Source organism: Phascolarctos cinereus, unplaced genomic scaffold (genome assembly GCF_003287225.1).
Source record: "Phascolarctos cinereus isolate Bilbo 61053 unplaced genomic scaffold, phaCin_HiC Scaffold_5;HRSCAF=322, whole genome shotgun sequence".
In the NCBI taxonomy this organism is placed as follows: Eukaryota; Metazoa; Chordata; class Mammalia; order Diprotodontia; family Phascolarctidae; genus Phascolarctos; species Phascolarctos cinereus.
Window position 1 is genome coordinate 150445804 of NW_027555958.1, and position 16576 is coordinate 150462379.

General features: G+C 41.4%; 1 protein-coding gene across 1 annotated transcript in view; it reads left to right on the top strand.

Annotated features, from left to right (window-relative positions):
• The first annotated feature begins 1077 nt into the window (after positions 1-1077).
• The window catches only part of DDO (D-aspartate oxidase), a 24059-nt gene continuing 8560 nt past the window's right edge, over positions 1078-16576 (top strand). Inside the window, exons 1-4 of the mRNA XM_021008223.2 lie at positions 1078-1391; positions 4913-5089; positions 6206-6314; positions 9642-9818. Coding sequence (XP_020863882.1) covers positions 4918-5089; positions 6206-6314; positions 9642-9818 — 458 coding nt within the window. The 5' untranslated portion in view covers positions 1078-1391; positions 4913-4917. The remainder of the gene's footprint in view (positions 1392-4912; positions 5090-6205; positions 6315-9641; positions 9819-16576) is intronic.

Here is a 16576-nt window from a genome sequence, read left to right on the forward strand (position 1 = left end):
AAGCTCTATGAAGGCAGGCATTGTATTTCCTATACGTCTTTATATCCTTTGAAAGGGTTCTTAAGCTGGGGTCCATGAACTTAAAAAAATTTTTTTTGGGATAATCATTGCAATATAATTGGTTTCTTTTGTAATCCTATGAGTTTTGTTTTATTCACTTAAAAACATTCTGAGAAGGGGTCCTAGACTCCTCACCAAAGCGAACCACAACAAAGGTTAAGAATGCCTAATGCATTTAACACAATGTGTTACACAAAGTGCTGATGAGATCTCAACCACAAATAATTGTTGAATATATTTTGAAAAGTATTGTTAATGAAGGGGCAGGTAGGTGGCACAGTGGATAGTGTGCCAGGCCTGGAGTCAGAAAAACTCATCTTCATGAATTCAAATCTGGCCTCAGACACTTATTGGCTGTGTATCCCTGGGGTAAGTCACTTAACCCTGTTTGCCTTAGTTTCCTCATCTGTAAAACGAGCAGGAGAAGGAAATAGCAAACCATTTCAGTATCTTTGCCAAGAAAACTCCAAATGGGGTCACGAAGGGTAGGACAATGCTGGGCAACAACAAATTATTAATTAACTCTTTTCCCCAGGTGAGCAATAATGGTGGAATTTCAGGTATCATGTGACTGGCCATCTGTGAGATGTTCTCTCATACAAAGCTCGCAATGCTTCAAGTCGCTGCTCACAATCATTTCGATTGTTCTGAGATTTTCTTTGTAAAGGAGTTGCCTGTACATGGGCTTCCAAGGCTGCTGATAACCTTAAAAGTCTGGTCCTCTATTTAAAATAACAAAAATAACCAAGCCTCCGGTTCACTAGGAAGGGAGTCCACAGGTAGAGACAGCTACGTCCCACAGGATCTACCCTGGGAGTCGCTCTTTGCCAGCTGGACTTGGAGGCTAACAAGAAAGTGAACTTAGGTGGTGGAGAGGTGACTGCCAGGAAGGGTCAAAGGAAAGTAATGGAATTTTGGCTTCCAGCCCGGGCTCCCTGGGTCACCAAAGAGTTCAGGCACGTCAAGGAGACAGCTGGACTCTAGGTATAAAATGAAACCTGGGAGGGAGGGGAGACAAAGGAGGAGAGCGGGCAAAACTGTTTTTATAAATCTTCTGGCAGCTTTGCAACGTTATTTTATAAGCTCCCTCCTGGGGAGCCCGAGTCCCTAGAGCGGGGGAGGGATCAGGAGGTTCGATCGCCGAAAAGACCCACTGGCCAATGGGGAGTGAAGTCAGCGGGGGCGTCGTCCAAATACCTCCAATGGGGAGCAGCTTTACTTTTGGCCCTCGCTGGCTCCGCTCTTTCTCCTGTGCCTCTGGGAAAACAAGTGTTTTGATTTCAAGTGTTTCGTGGATTCCCAGGCTGACTCTCCAGACCTGTGCAGTCCAGGTATTTTCTCCTTCACTTCGCTAACCAGGTGGAATTGTCTAAATGTGAGAGGTTTCTGCAGGGTCCTGAGTGCCTCAAAGGTGGCCTGGAAGCTGGTGAGCTGGGAGTCTTGAATGAGTGCTGCTAGAATTAGTGACCACAGCTCCTCTTTTGCTTTTAAGTAGTATTATGTAATATGCCATTAGCATTCACCAGCTTTTAAAGGCAGGATCCAAGAGGGAAAGTTCCTTAGAGATCATCTCTAGGGATTCTTAACCTGTTGTCCATGAAATTGTTTCTTTAAAATATTTTGATAACTATTTCAATTTTTTTTCTAATCCTATATATTTTATTTTATGCATTTAAAAACATTATTCTGAGGAGGGCTTACTTAACCTTACTAGTCTGCCAGAGGGGTCCATGATTTCCCAAAAGATTAAAAACTCCTGATCTAGTCCAACCTCTTGGTTTTACATTCGCAGAAATTGAGGCCCAGAGAGGTTAAGTGAATTGACCGAGGAGGAAGAGCTGGAATCTGAATTCAGATCCTTGGACTCTGAAAATGGCTCTTTCCATGACACAGTGATGCTGCTCTGCTTCTCTGTCCCATCATCACAAGGCCCACACAGGCTAGACTGGCCTTTTATTAAGGGAATTTGTTTCGTGAAGTTTGGATTCAGTCAAAGGGCCACACTTGAGTACTTAGAGGGCTACATATGGCCTTGAGGTTGCAGGTTCTTCACCCCTGGCTAGATATTCTATAGACAAAGGTGTTGAGGCTGATCAAGACTGACCCCCAACAGAAAAATTGTGAAGAGTAAAACTTGTCTTTGTTACTTTCCTACCTCTTGTCTGGACCTTCCTCTTCCTCAGTGCCTATCAATGCTTCATAGAACCATAGCTCTAGAGCTGGAAGGGTCCTCAGAAGCCATCGAATCCAGGTCTTTTTTTTTTCCCCCTTTTCTTTTGAGGAGGTGAGGCAATCGGGGTTAAGTGAGCTGCCCAGAGTCACACAGCTAGTAAGTGTTATGTGTCTGAGGTCGGATTTGAACTCAGGTCCTCCTAACTCCAAGGCTGGTGCTCTATCCACTTCGCCACCTAGCTACTCCAACCAGGGCTTTATTTTTACAGATGAGGAAACTGCTGAGAGGTTCTGTGATTTTTCCCAAGGTCCCTTAAGTGTCTGCAAGTAGTAAGTGTTTTAGGCTAGATTTAAACCCAAGTTCTCTAACCGTTCTGCCCACTAGACCATGCTGTCCCTGGTTTAGGGCAGAGCCCTCCCCACTCCCCTTCAAATTGTGTTCTGTCCTCTTCCCTCCTCCTGCCCTCATTGAAACTTACTATTCTATGTCCCCTTTTCTTATAATTAGGTATCCCATCCACACCCAGACAATCTGCAGATGAAATCCTCTTCAAAGGGTTAAATGCAAATGTTCTGAGAAGAGTAAAATATTATCAGAAGACTTCTGGACCTCTTGGCAAATCCTTAATCCAAAGGAATGACCTCTAACAGTGAAATTTCAAGTAATAGTAATAATTCACAATTAGGTGGCTTTAATATTTACAAAGTCTTTTCCTTAAAACAGCCTCGTGAGGTAGCATTATTTTACATTTTATAAATGAGAAGCAAAGTTGTCGTTCAGTTGTGTCCTAATCTTTGTTACCCCATTTGGGGTTTTCCTGGCAAGGATACTGGAGTGATTTGCCATTTTCTTCTCTAGGTCATTTTACAGATGAAGAAACAGACAAACAGGGTTAAGTGACTTGGCCAGCTAGCAAATATCTAAGGTTGGATTTGAACTCAGGTTTTTCTGACTCTAGGCCCTGTTCTCTATCCACTGCAATACCTAGCTGCCCCATAGTAACTTAACCCACGTCACATAGGTAAGAAGTGGCCAAGGCAGCACTCAAAATACCTTATATTCATGTTCTAGTATTCTCTATTTACCTGTATAAGTATATATTGTCAACCCTTTTAGAATATAAGCTCCTCGAGGGCAGGAACTGTTTCTTTTTTGTCTTTGTACCCTTAGAAATTAGCACAATATCTGGCACATAGTGTTTAATAGATGCTGGTTGGCTGATCAACTCAAATCCAATGTTCTTTTCACTTTACGGCAGGTAAGAAATTTGGGGGGGCAGGTGAGCTTTTCTGGCTCCCTTCAATAATCGTATTATACACTTCTGGGCTGGTCAACTTGCTTGGGGAAACAAGGAAAAGTGGGAACAAGCAATGGTAAGATGGGAATCAGAGCGTAATTATGAGAACATGTTGTAACCATAAAGTTTACAGGTTTGCAGTAGTGGTCTTAAATAGTACATTGCTGCAAAATTACCTTGGAAAGTCTATCTCACGGACCTGAGCACATACCAAATGTTCCCCCACACACCTATTGATGAACTAATTAACTCCTGTCTTGGAAGTGTCCCAATGACAATACGGATTTTCGAGTATGTGTGTCATCATCACCAGATTAATTTTAATCTTGCAGAGAAACTTCTGGCATGGGAACGTTCTTGTGTGTCCTTCCAATACAACTCTGTTAGAGCTCTTGTTTCCGGACCACCTATGGTCTTTTGGTACCTCAGGTTGGAATTCTATGTATAAGAGGCCTTGGGTATGATGAATTTGACAGGAGGCACTGGACTCCAAGATCTCCAAGGCAGCTGGGTAGTACAGTGAATAGAGTTCTGGCCTGGGCTCAGGAAGATCTGGGTTCAAATTCAGCCTCGAATACTTACTGTGTGCTTGGGCAAATCACTTAATCTCTGTTTGCCTCAGTTTCCTCAACTGTAAAATAGGGATAGTAATAGCACCTACCTCCCAGTGTTGTTGGGAAGATCAAATAGATAATATTTGTAAGGTGCCTGGCACACAGTAGGTGCTTAATGAATTCTTGTTTCCTTCCTTCCTGATGTCCATTCCAGCTCTGAATTCTATCCTAGCTCCGTTACACCTACCTCAGCTTTCTACCTGTAACTATCCCATCAGAAATGGGTCCATGATTAATAGAAGCTATTCTATACCTAGATGACACAGTGGAGAGAGTGCCATCCTGAAGTCAGGAAGACTCAACTTCATGAGTTCAAGTCTGACCTCAGACATGTACTAACTGTGTGATCCTCGGCAGGCCACTTAACACTGTTTGCCTTAGTTTCCTCATCTGTAAAGTGAGCTGAAGAAGGAAATACCAAACCACTCCAGTGTCTTTGCCAAGAAAACACCAAATGGGGTCACCAAGAGTTGGGGGTCACAAAGAGTTGGGCGTCACTGAAAACAAAAACGACTGAACAAAATCCTACAATTAACATGTTGTTGTTTTAAAATCTTGACCTTAAATGGAATGTGATCCAAATGGGAGTCCATCAGTCGGAGGCAACTGTGTAGGCACTTAGTATGTATTTGTTGTATCATATTTTATTATACTGTATTGTGATTTAATTCAATGCTTAATGAAAGTTTTTCAGAAGCACAGTTTCTGTTGGAAGAACAGAAAGTCTCCAAACAGTATTTTAGAATTCTCTTTCCCCCACCTTCACAGAGCCAATGGATATGACCAAGGTTGCCGTTATCGGTGCAGGTGTGGTTGGACTCTCCACAGCCGTCTGCATTTCTGAATCCATCCCACAATGCTCCGTCGATGTTATTTCAGATAAATTTACACCTGACACCACTAGCGATGTAGCAGCTGGAATGCTTATTCCTCATGCTTATCCAGGTGAGAGAAACTGCAGTTAGCATTGTTAGACTAGAATTCTGCTGTTAAAGATGGGTGGGCCTTTCTTGGTTCTCTGCCCAAGGCTGGCATGGTAATGGTGACTGTGGCATTGGTAGTGGGGGCATGGGGTACCAGAGATTAGCAGCTCTTAACAAACAGACCGTCTGAGAACATGCTTGGGAGGAACTAAACCACTCCTCTTGGTTCTCATCTTCACTCAGGACATTTTCCACCTATCCCCTCCTGTATACAGCCCCCTCTCCCACTTAGCATGTAGTAGGTATTTAATTAATATTTGTTTCCCTTTCTGTTCATTCATTTTGTCTGAATTGGGGAAGAAAATAGAAGGACCTGTTCCAAACAGAGATCTAAGATGGAAAACACAGGGTCACAAATCTGCAGAAGCAATTCATCCAGAAGGAGAACAGAACCCAAGAACAAGTCCAAAGCCTAGTGGGGGGTGAATAGTTTGCAGGAACAAAACCTCATGAAATAGCAAGGCAACAGAGAGCATGAAGCATGTACAATGGACAGGTGGCTCAGGAAAGGAATCAGCCTGAGTCATTGTTCTTTCATGACCTCTCCTTGCTCAGTTATGACTCTACAGTTTTAGGCCTAGACCAGGGGTGGGGCCTCAAGGCTGCAGGTTCCGCACCCCTGGCCTGGACAGTTGTGGCTCTTGCAAACAAGGGGAGGAAAGACATGATAAAGACAGTGGTCCAATGGCCAATTTCTGTGAAGTGTGAGGGGAGGCCTTGCTTCTCTGAAATGGGGGGTGGCAGTCCTATGTCCTGTCAACATACAATCCTCACTTCTTTCACTACTGACTTTAGTACTCTGTCCATAGTTTATTCTAGAGTAACCCAGGCTTCTCTGGGCATGCCCAATTCACCTAACATGTAAGCAAGATTATCTCATATTTTCAGGGGCTTTATTTATAATTTATCCTAGAGGTAACAGTGAACCATGGAAGCTTCTAACAGGGGAGTGATATAATCAAAGAAAATGTTTCTTAGTTCATTTTCTGGTCCTCAGGGAGGAGCTGGTCTGAAGTCTTTTTTAAAAAACTGTGTTTTCCCCATCTGTTTCCCTTTTTTTTTTTTGTCATAATGATAGATACACCAATTCACCTGCAGAAGCAATGGTTTCAAGAGACCTTTGACAGATTGTTTGCAATCACTAATTCATCAGAAGCTATAGATGCTGGCATTCACCTGGTATCTGGGTAAGTGAGCAAATTTCAGGAGGGCCTTTGAAAAAATGTCAAACACCTGTGAATAAACATGCTCTTCATCATAAGATATGCTCTTGGTGAGCCAAATGACAAGGGAATTAGAAACAGCATTTGAAAAGTGGTAGAGAGAGAAAAAGAGATAGAAAGATAGTACTTAGCTGCTTTAGAGACAATAAACAATTGCTATGGCTCCTTGCAAAAAAATAATTTTGTGTTTGTTTGGGGGAATGGTTAGTTAGGAGTAACATGGTAGAAAAAATGGTTATAGTGAAGGAAGAGTCGAACATGGTTTCTGTGTATTGAGACTAATGACTTTCATAGCATGATATTGAAACATATAAACAGAAGCATTATATACTTGTATATAGTAAGACGGCATTTATCTGGCATCAGTGGAGGCGAGAGGTATACCACAAAAATGAATCTTCCAGAATGTTTTGATTTTATCTATTTAGATAGACATTTAAAAATGTTTTATTGAACCTTTTGAAATATCACTGTCATTTCCTAATGACTCCCCACAGAATGTTTCTTATTACAAGTAAGTAAGGTTAAGCATTTTTTGGTCAAGTTAGATGCTACTATATGTTTCTGATGTTTTACTGATAATTTTTCTTTTTCTGTCATTTCTCAATAACAACCCCTCCCTGAAAAAAAAATAGCCCTCCTTTGAAACTTATAGCTAGCTAGCAATTACATAGTGCTTTAAGGTTTATAAAACATTTTAAAAATATCTATTTTATCTTCACAACAACCTTGGGAGGTAGGTGCTATTATTATCCCCATTTTATAAATGAAGAAACTGAGGCATACTGAGGTTAAATGACTTGCCCAGGGTCACATAGCTAGCAAGTGTTTGAGGTTGGATTTGACCTCAGCTTTTCATAACTCCAAGTTCAGCGCTCTACTCACTTTGCTACCTCATGTAGCTAGCCTAGGAGTATCCAGAAAAAAAGCCAAACATGTCAACGTATTTCCCACATCTGAAAATGTATGTCTCATACCACACCTATAGTCTGCCACCTGTCTGTTGAGAAATGGGAATCTTGCTTGTCTATCTTTTGAAGACTCAATGGGTCACTGCATTGATCAGAATTAAGAAGTTTTACCATGTTTTCCTTTACAGAATTGTGGTAATGGGAACGGACATCTTTAAAAAACCTGTCATACATTTTCCTGGCTCCTTGAATAGAGGATGCTGAATATAGTTAAACATTTTCTTCTCCAAATCAATAAACATTTATGAATGCCTACTATGTGCCAGAAGGCACTAAGGACCTACACTAAATTATCCCTGGCCTCAAGCTTACATTCTGGAGGGGGATACCACATAGACACATATAAATACATGTGCAATGTATGCAAAATAAAAGCAAAGTACTTTTTTTTTGGGGGGGGAAGGGAGAAGCCTCACAGAGGAAGTGGCTTTGGAACTGAATTTGGAAGAAAACTAGGGATTTTAACCAGGGATACAATAAAGAGAGTGTCTTTCAATAAGGGGCCAGCCTGAAGATGGAATTTTCATGATATTTCATGAGAAATATCAAGAAGGACAGTTTGGCTTTTTAAAAAAAATTACTCAGGGTCCTCATTGGCCCTACCATTTTTTAATTATATGACCTTGGGCAGGTCACAACCTCCTAGTGCCTGTTTTCAAATCTGTAAAATGGGGGTAATAGTAATGCAGTACTTACCTCATAAGGTTGTCACGAGCATCAAATGAGATAATGTATGTTAAGTAATCTGTAAATCACAAAGAGCTATACAAATTTTAGCTACTTTTTACTATCATGTTTTATATAGAAATTGGTGACCAAATCTTATCAGCTGTGTGAATTTGGACAAATTACTTAATCTCCCTGGGACTCAGTTGCCCCATTTATAAAATGAGAGGATTTGACTAGTTGGCTCTAGATTTGTGATATTGTGAAAAGAATTCTGACCTTAGAGTCACAGGACCTGCATTTGAATTTTGATTCTGTCATTTATGACCAGTGAGATCTTGAGTAAGTCATTTAACTGCTAACAGCCTCAGTTTCCCCATCTGTAAAATTGGGAAGTTGGATTAAGATGACCTTTATTATCTTTTCCATTTCTAGATATGTAATTGAGCTCTGATCTCATATTTTCAGTCTCCATAGTCTAGAACAAGAAAAAAACGTGGACAAATTATAGCATGAGGGGAAAATTTACTGACATTGAAGGTTGTTAGATCCTGGAATGAATTACAAAGGGAGGGTGTACAATCATTTTCTTTGAGAAGTTTTAAGAAATGAAGCCATTCCCATCTCTTTGGAATATATTGCCTGTGCTGACCACATAGCAGGTAAGGTCCTCAGTAAAAATGTTTGTTTCATTTACTTGTGGCCATTCTTGAAGACCCTGAAATGGTCAGAATGATTGGGGGCAGAGTCCTGATTGGGATGAATCACCCATAGGTGCCAAAGTTAGAGCATACTGACAGCATTTGGAGGCATTCTGCAGGTCCAAACAATAGAACTTAACACTTAGTTGTCAGGAATAATTAATTAAAAGAAACAAACACATGGGTTGGTGTTCACTCCTCCCCAACCTGGCCTACATCTTCCAGTATACCTTTCACCACTTGCCTGGAGTCTCTTTCTCTCCTCCATAGGATTTGGTCCTAAACTGCCCCTGCCTTCACCAGAATGACAGCTTGTTTCTTTCAACTTGCCCTGGTATGGTTTGTGAGGCTTGTCCCAGGATGCTTTGTTAAAGAGACTATATACATGTAAATATAAAGCCAGGAGATCCTTTGAGAAACCAGAATTTGCCCTCCTCTTCAAAGTAAGGTTCCTCAGGACAGGAATTACTTCATTTTTGCCTGTGTATCCCCAGCACCAAACCATAGTGCCTGGCATATGACCTATATGTTTAATAAATGTTTATTGATTGATTATAATTGACTATTAGTAGTCACTTTGGAAGGCTATGTCCTGATTCTGAGCTGTTGCACTGATCAAAATAGTTTTGGAAACTCAGCTTTTGCAATTACCTTCAGAGCCAATTAAAAAACTCCACTCGAAAAATCCTCTCTCATGGCTTTACAGTCACACCTCATTTGTTTGCTCTCTCGACAAATATTTGTTGTGTGTTCATACAAGGCACCACTGTGCTCAGTAGTGAGAGAGGCCAAGGTGAACAGCATGAAGCTTATCAAAGAGGGGCAAGTGAGATCACATATGACAGCATATGTAAAGAGCTAGAGAAATACAGGACATTTTTGTTATTGTTGATAATGTTGAGTGTATGTGTTCCATGAAAACTGAAGAGGTCTCTTCATCCCATGGCTTTTAGCTGGCAGATATATAGAAGTGTTCCTCACCAAAAGAGGCCCTTCTGGGCTGACACTGTGCTGGGATTTCGGAAGATGACTGAATCAGAATTGAAGAAATTTCCACAGCATGTGTTTGGCCAAGCCTTTACTACTATGAAATGTGAAGCCATCTCCTATCTGCCATGGCTGGAAAAAAGGTGGGTAACCCCAAAGGTTCTTTCTTACTTTCTTTTCTGCAAAAGAATTTGCAGCAATTCGTGTGATAGAATTTGAGAGTTTCTTGAGTACCTTCAGAGATCATAAGACTAGAGCTAGGAGGGATATCAGAGGTCATTTAGTCCTACTCCTCTTGTTTTATATGTAGGTAAACTGAGGCCCAGGGAATTTAAATGATTTGCCCTAGGTCACACAGGCATTGTGTCAGAGGTTGGATTCGATCCCGGGTCCTCTGACTCCAGAGCTAGTGTTCTTTCTACTATGTGTTGGGGTTAAAATTACCCAACCTACAATAGAAGAGGCTGAGGCAGAGCTCTGAGGCAATGGCACTTAATTAAAGGTCCATGGTTCTCTCTAAAGAAGTCAACCTCATATCTTCCTCTTGATCTGAGATGCCCCCTTCTTCCAATACCTTGCTTTTTGTAGGGTTTGAAACCCAAATATGCAAAAAGGGAATGGCAAAATCTCATTGGTTGAGAGATCTTGCTCTTGAGGGCCAGACATGACATGTTGGTGGGGTGAGGAGGGGTGACACAGGTTGGGTGAAGCATGGAGCACCTACACTAGGTGGTCATAAGATGGTCACTTGCTCATGTTGGACAAGAGAGAATGGCCTGGAGGTACAAAAATAAATTGGAGGACTTTGCAAAGCATTGAGGCATCCCAACATGCTTGGTTGGGATGTGGAATTTGAATAAAACAGGGTGGAGATATCTTTGTCAGAATTCTTGTGGTTACACAAGTGAGCCTCATAACCTGGTAAACAAGTAGTAAACATTACATTAAAGTTTGAGGTCCACTATAAGAACCTATCTATCCCTATATGATTTATGTGTTATATCAAACTGATTAGAATACAATAGGAGTCCAAATGAATTATTTCTTACATTCATCCTCTTTATTATTGTTGCTGTTGTTTTTGCAAAATTTATCCATGTTTTCGGTGGCCTGCAGTTAACACTAAAGTTAGGTGGTGCAGTGGATAGGCTATTGGATTTGGAAGCAGCAAGACCTGATTTTGAGGGGGCGGAGCCAAGATGGCAGCTTGAAAGCAGTGACTTGCTTGAGCTCTCCCCCAAACCCCTCCAAATACCCACAAAAAATGGCTCTAAACAAATTCTAAAGCAGCAGAACCCACAAAAAGACAGAATGAAACAAATTTCCAGCCCAAGACAGCCTGGATGGTTGATTGGAAAGGCTTATCGCGCCAGGTGGGAAGGGGAGCGCAGTTGAGTGTGGGTGTGCAGGCTGCGGTGAACCTAGAGCAGGCCTCAGAGGACTGAAACATGGGCAGCTGTGGTGGCTTCCAGACTCCTCAATCCACGAATGCCAAAGACAACTTAGAAGGTCAGTGGGAAAAGTCTGTTTTTGTGGTGAGAGAAGAGCTAGGTCAGAGCCAGTTCCAGAGCAGAGCGCTGGTGCCCAGGTGGTGGCTGTGTCCTGAGCTTCCGACCCACAGACTGAGGGGGAATCAAGTGGCTGATCAGAGGGGGACTGCAGGGATCTCTTTCTTTGCCCATGCTTGGATCTGGGTCACAGTTCTGGGTGGCGGTCCTGGGGTGAGGAGGAGTGCTGGCGAGGTGGAGCTTGTAGTGGCTGTGGAGAGGAAACCTTCCTCACAGTTCCAAGAGAGAAAAGACTGCTTGTGGCCGGTCACTCAAAGACCAGAGCTCAGGCCAGGAAAAGAGTAAACACCTCCTTCACCCTTATCATACCACCTTGGAAGGACTGAAAATTTACAGGTCCCTACAAGTATCTCTGAAAACAGCTGTACAAACCCCCGAAGCTTGGGACAGTACATTCTCCACATTGGAAGCAGACTTTTACCTTAACAAAGAGTTTAAAACCCAAGTAATTGGCTGGGATCATGAGCAAACCTCACAAAAAGAGTCAGACTATATTATCTTAACTTTGGTGACAAAGAAGATCAAAACATACAACCAGAAGAAGACAACAAAGTCAAAGCTCCTACATCCAAAGCCTCCAAGAAAAATATGAATCAGTCCCAGGCACTGGAAGAGCTCAAAAGGGATTTTGAAAAGCAAGTAAGAGAAGTAGAGGAAAAACTGTGAAGAGAAATGAAAGTGATGCAAGAAAATCATGAAAAACAAGTCAACAGCTTGCTAAAGGAGACCCCCAAAAAATACTGAAGAAAATAACACCTTAAAAATAGCCTAACCCCAATGGCAAAAGAGTCCAAAAAGCCAATGAGAAGAATGCCCTAAAAAGCAAAATTGGCCAAATGAAAAAGGAAGTCCAAAAGATTACTGAAGAAAATACTTCCTTAAAAATTAGAATAGAGCAATTGGAAGATAGTGACTTTATGAGAAATCAAGACACAGTAGAACAAATCCAAAAGAATGAAAAATTAGAAACAATGTGAAATATCTCATTGGAAAAACAACTGACCTGGAAAATAGATCCAGGAGAGAGAATTTAAAAATTATTGGACTATCTGAAAGCCATGATCAAAAAAAGAGCCTAGACATTATCTTTCAAGAAATTATCAAGGAAAACTGCCCTGATATTTTAGAACCAGAGGGCAAAATAGAAATTGAAAGAATCACCAATCTCCCCCTGAAAGAGATCCCCAAAGGAAAACTCCTAGGAATATTGCAGCCAAATTCCAGAGTTCCTAGGTCAAGGAGAAAATATTACAAGCAGCCAGAAGGAAACAATTCAAGTATGTGGAAACACAATCAGGATAACACAAGATTTAGCAGCTTCTACATTAAGGGACCACAGGGCATGGAATATAATATTCCGGAGGGCAAAGGAGATAGGATTACAACCAAGAATCACCTACCCAGCAAAACTGAGTATAATCCTTCAGGGGAAAACATGGTCATTCAGTGAAATAGAAGACTTTCAAGCATTCTTGATGAAAAAGAAAATTTGACTTTCAAATACAAGACTCAAGTGGAACGTGAAGAGGTAAACAGGAAAGAGAAATCATAAGAGACTTATTAAGGCTGAACTGTTTACATTCCTGCATGGAAAGATGATATTTATAACTCATGAGACCTTTGTCAGTATTAGGGTAGTTGGAGGGGAAAAATTATATGTATGTATAGATAGATAGATAGATAGATAGAGGGCACAGGGTGAGTTGAAGATGAAGGGTGATATCTGGAGAATAAAATTAAGGGGTGAGAGAGGATTATACTAGGAGAAGGAGAAAGGGAGAGGTAGAATGGGGTACATTATCTTGCACAAAACAGACAAGAAAAGGTTCTTACAGTGGAGGGGAAACAGGGGAAGGTGAGAGGAAATGAGGGAATCTTATTCTCATAGGATTTGGCTTAAGGAGAGAATAACATACACACTCAATTGGGTATGGAAATCTGTCTTACCCTACAGGAAAATAGGGGAGGAAGGGGACAAGAGAGCAGGGGGATGATAGAGAGAAGGGCAGATTGGGAAAGGGGTAATCAGAAGGAAGTACTTCTGAGGAGGGACAGGGTCAAAAGAAAGAATAGAATAAATGGGGGGCAGGATAGGATTAAGGGAAATAGAGTTAGTTTTTCACAACATGTCTACTGTGGAAGTGTTTTGCATAACTGCACTTGTATGGCCTGTATTGAGTTGCTTGCCTTTTCAATGAGGGTGGGTGGGGTGGGAGGAAGAGAGAAAATTTGGAACCCAAAGTTTTAAAAATGCATGTTTAAAAAAAATGTTTCCACATGCAACTGGGAAATAAGAAATACAGGAAATGAGGTGCAGAAATCTATCCTGCCCTACAGGAAAATAGACGGGGAAGGGGATAAGAGAAGAGGGGGGAGAGATGGAAGGGAAGGCAGACTAGGGGAAGGGGTATTCAGAATACATGCCATCTTGGGGTGTGGGGAGGGCCAAGATGGGGTGAACATATGGAATTCAAAATCTTGTGGAAGTAAATATTGAAAACTAAAAATAAATTTATATTAAAAAAAAGAAAAATTAAAAAAAAAACACCAGAAAGGCCTGATTTCAAATCTTGTCCAGCCACTAACTAACTTTGTGATCTTAGGCAAGTCACTTAACTTCCCTAAGCCTCAGTTTCCTTATCTGCAAAAAGGCATATTTTGCCAGCAGGGTTTTATGAGGATCAAATTACATAATATGTGTAAAAGTACTTTGCAAACCTTAAATATTAGTTATTATTGTTTGTAACTTTAGGTGTCAAGGGCCCTCATTTTTCTTTTCCCAGGACCCCCCCAAATATGGGGCCCCCTAGAGGTTTACCATTCTTGAATAGAGCTTGCCTTTCTACCCCATTGAGAACTTTCTCAAACTCTCTCCCCCTCCACCCCTCCACCCCCCAGGAAACTTACTTATCTTATGTTCCACTCCTTTTGGACCCTTAAGGCACCTTTCAAATGATAGCTGGTTATCTGGGAAACTGTGCTACTACATTAATGGAAGAGCATGTTCTTTCCCCTTCTTTCCTAGGGTGTAATATAGGTATAACATGCCCTTAACTTTTTAGCCTACTCAAAGGAGTAGGAGTTTCATGCTAGGTAAGAGGGAGGGATGTGCCCTGACTGGTTGGTGAGAGAGACATATGTAGGCAGAAGGGGACTTGAGGCACCCTCAAGATGCAGGCAGCCACCCACTCTGCCTATGCATAGAGCTGGCCCAGATGATTGGCTAACTCAATCGTGGGTTGCTCCAAAGCCTCAGTAAGTAGCTGGTTCCCTCCTACCCTTCTTTCATACAATGTTAGCTTTCAGTCTCTAATATTCTAAGTCAAAAATGTTAACTTCACCCAACAGGCTATCAGACAATAGTTGCAATGTAAGCATCACCCCCTTAAAAGTAACGTTGGCTTCTAGAAAATTTGTTTTCTACCACAAATTAAGGTTTTAGAGTTCAACAAAGAACTAAAGACGTTCATTTTTCCTAAGGAGAAGATAAGTCACTTTTTAAATAATTTATGTAATATCCTGAGGATCATGACCAGATAGCATTTCTTCGTGTCCTCTCCTTGCCTCTTTCAGGAAGTTCCCTGCAGAATCATGGTGGGAAGGCAAGTTTGGAGATTATTTGGACTTTTCCCTTTTTTCTATCGGAATACCTAAATCATCCTGGTTAGATGGGCATTCCTTCTCTCTTTAAGAACTTTGTGGAGATGCCCATAGGATCATAGAACCAGAGCTGAAGGAGACTGCAGAAATTCTCTAGTCCAGGGGTGGGGAACCTGCGTCCTTGAGGCCACACGTGGCCTTTTAGAGCCTCAAATGCAGCCCTTTGACTTAATAAAAGGATTTGTTCTGTGAAGTTTGGATTCAGTCAAAGGGCCGCACTTGAGGACCTAGAGGGCCACATGTGGCCTCAAGGCCCACAGGTTCCCTACCCCTGCATTAGTCCAGCTCCCCCATTTCACTGGTGAAGAGACTGAGGACCACAGAGGTTTGGTAACTTACCCTGGGTCACACATAATAAATAGCAAACCCAAGCTTTCAGCCTAGTTCTTCTTGACTCTATGAATCCGGACTATACATCCCATAGCCTCTCTTGTTAATCAAGCAACAAACATTTAAATTACTATTATGTACCAGGAAGGGCAGCTAAGTGGTGCTACAGTAGATAGAGCCTTGGGCCTAGACCCAGGAAGACCTGAATTCATATCTGGCCTCAGACATTTACTAGCTGTATGACCCTGGGCAAGTCACTTTACCCTGTTTGCCTCAGTTTCCTCATCTGTAAAATGAACTGGAGAAGGAAATGGCAAACTACTCTGCTAAGAAAACCCCAAATGGAGTCACAAAGAGTCAGTCATGCCTGAACACCAGCAGCAGCAGCAGAAACTACTCTTTGTGAGTAGGTATTGTTTCATTCTTTGTATGTTATCTCCACAGTACCTGGCATTTAGTAGGCTGATTGATTGATTAGTAAGCAAGCCCAGTTCTTCCAGTAGTCACTGTTATAAAAACATGCTTTTTATTCCAAGGAAACTAGTGTCTCTCAATCTATGGTGGTTCAGAGATTGGATGAAGGATGATAGCATTAAGCCAGTCTGTGTCCTTCCATTTGCTAGTTTCCTTCTTCATCAAGTCTCACACTTCCAGGTTGTTTCCTACAAATAATGAATGACCTTTAGTTTCCCCATCTGTAAAATGGGGGTAATAATGTTTGCACAGCCAACCCTCTGGGGCTGTTGTGAATAAAGGGTTTTATGAGCCATACAGCACTATAGAAATGTTATTATTATCATTGTACTGTACCACATCTTGGTCTTATGCAACAGCTCTCTTGGGAAAGAAACTTGTGACTTTTTCTGGGAGATGTTATTTAACTTACACAGGCCTGTGTAGAAGTGTGCTTTGCAGAAAAATCTCATTTGCATATTATGACTGCAGGTTTGTTAATAAGAAACTGCGTTCCTTCTTAAGACACTAGTCTTGGTCTTTTTTCGCTGGACATATAACTTCAGGGTGACAGACTCCATCCAAAACAGTCAATGGCAGTGTGAGGTAATTATGCTAGCTAACATTTATATAGTATATATATATATATATTGCAAAGAAGTTTATATATTGCTATCCATATCAGTATCATGAATTCCATGAAAGCATTGTTGAATCAGGAAGAAGCTTTATTAACGATGACCTGGGAAGGCCAGGCATCTTGCATGTGTGAGAGCGTACATGTGAGAGTACACATGTGAGAGCACATGTATCAACAAATGCATGCCTTTTTATTCCCTATTCCCCATTCACATTTCCTTCCCCTGTTTCCCCATTTGATGGGTGCTATA